Source organism: Emiliania huxleyi, assembly GCF_000372725.1.
Source record: "Emiliania huxleyi CCMP1516 chromosome Unknown EMIHUscaffold_125, whole genome shotgun sequence".
Classification (NCBI taxonomy): domain Eukaryota; phylum Haptophyta; order Isochrysidales; family Noelaerhabdaceae; genus Emiliania; species Emiliania huxleyi.
The window spans coordinates 368928-372107 of record NW_005201338.1 but is presented as its reverse complement, the minus strand read 5'-3'; the positions used below and the strand labels follow the sequence as shown (position 1 = coordinate 372107).

Here is a 3180-nt window from a genome sequence, read left to right as displayed (position 1 = left end):
CCGGGGGCGCGGGGAGGAATCTTTTCCCTTTTTTCCCTTTTACAATTTTACCCCTTCCCCCTTCCCCCTTCCCCCTTTAAGCCCCCCCCCCCCCCCCGGAAGGCGCCCAAGGCCGGCTTTGCAGCAGCAAAGGCGGAGCAAAAGCGCCCCCCCCCCCCCCCCCGTGTGTGGCAGGCATCGCTTGCCTGGGTGGCTGCCTCCTCTGCGCCGCCGCGTACCGCCCCGCCCCGATGCGGCGGAGCGAGGACGAGATCGCGCGCGGGAGAGGCGACGCCGAGGCGCCGAGGGACGACGACGGGAGCAGCGAGTCGGAGGCGCTGCTGGCCGCCCGCGAGAAGTCGGCAGATTGAGTCATCGATTACTTAATTCACCACTCAATTAGGCGCTGCTTGCCGCCCGCGAGAAGTCGAGTGCGCAGCACGACGCTGCCCAGGCCCGCATGGCGTTGGCGAACGAGGGGCGACGCGGCAACTACCCGACCAGGCTCTAGTGGTACCAGACCGACGCGACGCCGCGTCCCGCCCCCGCGACTCTCGTCCGCCCTGCCGCTGCCCCCGATAGCGCCGGACCGATGAGCCATGGCACGCACTCTTCTGGCTCTCTCGTGCGATGCCGGAGCCTTGTGCTTGAGAGAGATTGGGAGAGATTTTTAGAAGCCAACAAGAAATGTGTCACACAGAGTGATTCTTCTTCTTGAGATTGGTTGTTGTTGTTTGTGCTTGTGTGATGTGGCAAACCGCCGCCCTCTGTCGCATGTTTCTACAGTTAGCTTCAAGCCGATGCCCCGGAGGGCGAACCTGGGAGACGGCCTTTCCTTCACTAAACTCTCAAAAAAGAGAAATCGCGGCGGCTTTTCGTGAGTCCAATCAGCTCCCAGTCTTGCTTCCCAGTGTTTGCTCGAGGCTTCCCAACATTTGCTCTTGAGGTCTTGAGAGTCCCTCGGGCTGGCCCCGCCGCTTCGCACGTCCGATGGCCGCCGCAAGCTGCACGCCTTGATCCCCGCGACGCCTGCTACTCGCGGAACCCGCAGCGCCCCCACCGCTCCCGCCATACGACGCTCCCTCGCTCGACGCCCAAGCAGCTGTGCCTCCCGAGCTGGCTGCACCCTCCCGCTCGCAGGTGCGCCGTTGCCATCAAGGAGCTGCGAGACGCGTCGCTGCTGCCCATCCGACCCTTGTCCCGCTCGTTCGCCGCTCTCGCCCCCCGCCTCCGCCGGCCCTTGCCGCCGCCGCCGCCGCCGCCACTGCCGCCCTCACTATCACCAGCCCTCCGCCAGCCTCGCCGCCGCCGCCGTGCTGCCTCTCACCGCCGCCGCGCTGCCTCTCACCGCCGTTGCCCTCGCCGCCGCCGCCCTCGCTATCGCGCGACCCTACACCAACCGTGCCCGCTGTCGCCATTTGCACCGCCGCCGCCCTCGCCGCCGCCTCGCCGCCGCCCTCGCCAGCCGCCGCAGCTGTTCTGTACTCAACTTTTGCGTTCAGACTTTGTCCCCCTCCCCTTCCCCCCCTCAGACCCCGCCCTATCACGTGTCTTGCCATGCTCAACGTATCACCGCCCTGCGGATACGACGGAGAGGCCGCTCACGGCGCCACCCTCCACCCTGCCACGCAGGCCGCCCGAGAGCTCAAAGCCTACATCTTCCAACGACGTTCTTGGCCATGTTCGGCGTCTTTGTGATGCTCGGGCTGGGCGCGATCGCACTCCCGACGGAGGCCACCACCGCGCGAAGCACCATGTTCGGGTCCATCCTCGAACCGGCACCCCCAACAGGCTCCATTCAGTCCTTTTGCCGCTACTGCGGCTCCCGCGAGAGGGAGGACAACTGCACGGACGTCACCTGCCAGCTCACGATGGGCAGGGTCGAAATGCATGTCCCGCTCAAGGAAACGCCCCACCACACTCTCAACTCGAAGGCGATCAACGTGACCACCCGCGGCTACAACAAGAACACGCCGATGGGGCCGACCATCAAAGTCAAGCCCGGCGACACCCTCAAGGTGGTGCCCCCCCCCCCCCCCCCCACACACACACACACACACACACTTTCACTTGCCTGCCCGCTGTACTATCAACATCCGGAGTCGCCCGTGTGCGCAGGTCACGCTCATCAACAACCTGACGGATGTGGACGACCCGGACGCGCAAATGGCGGGGCTCACAAACTACCAGCACGACTACCAAGCGACCAACCTGCACACGCACGGCTTGCACATCAGCGGTGAGGACCCGGCGGACAACGTCTTTCGCCGCGTCGCACCGGGCGACAACCACACGTACACGTACGTGATCCCGGAGGACCACATGCCGGGAACCCATTGGTACCACCCGCACTTCCACGGGCCGACGGGCATCCAGGCGGGCGGCGGTGCCGTCGGGCTGCTGATCGTCGAGGTGGGAGGGGGGGAGAGAGAGAGAGAGAGAGGGAGGGAGAGAGAGAGAGAGAGAGAGAGAGAGAGAGAGAGAGAGAGAGAGAGAGGAGAGGGGGGGGGGGAGGGAGAGGGAGAGGGAGACGGGGGAAGCACGTAGAGCACAGAGACGGGTGGGAGGAGTAGTGAGCCACCTCCGGGCCCTGGCTGCGCCGCAGGACGTCGTGGGGGAGCACGGGACCCTACCCAAGTACTTGACCCTACCCAAGATCCTCAAGGAGGAGAAGCATCTCATCATCCTCGGCGCCGATGCAAACAATCAGAAAGGAATCGAAAGGGGAGGTCAAGGGGCAGTGGACTTTTTTCCAGGGGAGGGAGGGGCGGAACCGACCGGAATGCTGCAATGCTGCCTGGTGCCACACCCCCTCCCCCTTCCCCCTCCATGTGCCACATCAGACCATGACACTAGCCCGTTGGCGCTGCGCAGGCATACGGGAACAAAAGCATGAGCAAGGAGCAACTGGCGGAAAGCAAACTATGCAGTGCCCCGGTTTCCCCCTTCACGGCCGAGGAGCATGAGTTGCTTGAAGAGCGGGGAATGCGGAACCGCGAGGCCCACCTCAACGATCTCGACGACAGGTGCACACACACGACGACAAAGCACTCGGACCTTCTAGGAGACGACGAACCTTTATTACATAGGTGCAAGGAGAAGTACGAGCTGGTTGACCAACCATGCAATAACAACCAGGCTTTTTAGTAGCGCCCGTCGTCAGCCCCCGCCCCCCCTCCCAACCCAACCCCCCCCCCCCCC

General features: G+C 64.6%; 1 protein-coding gene across 1 annotated transcript in view; it reads left to right on the top strand.

Annotated features, from left to right (window-relative positions):
* Positions 1-908: 908 nt before the first annotated feature.
* Positions 909-3180, top strand: part of EMIHUDRAFT_454914 (hypothetical protein) — a 5483-nt gene continuing 3211 nt past the window's right edge. The window contains exons 1-6 of the mRNA XM_005789804.1: positions 909-925; positions 1612-1997; positions 2098-2391; positions 2585-2779; positions 2854-3005; positions 3069-3090. Coding sequence (XP_005789861.1) covers positions 1659-1997; positions 2098-2391; positions 2585-2779; positions 2854-3005; positions 3069-3090 — 1002 coding nt within the window. The 5' untranslated portion in view covers positions 909-925; positions 1612-1658. The remainder of the gene's footprint in view (positions 926-1611; positions 1998-2097; positions 2392-2584; positions 2780-2853; positions 3006-3068; positions 3091-3180) is intronic.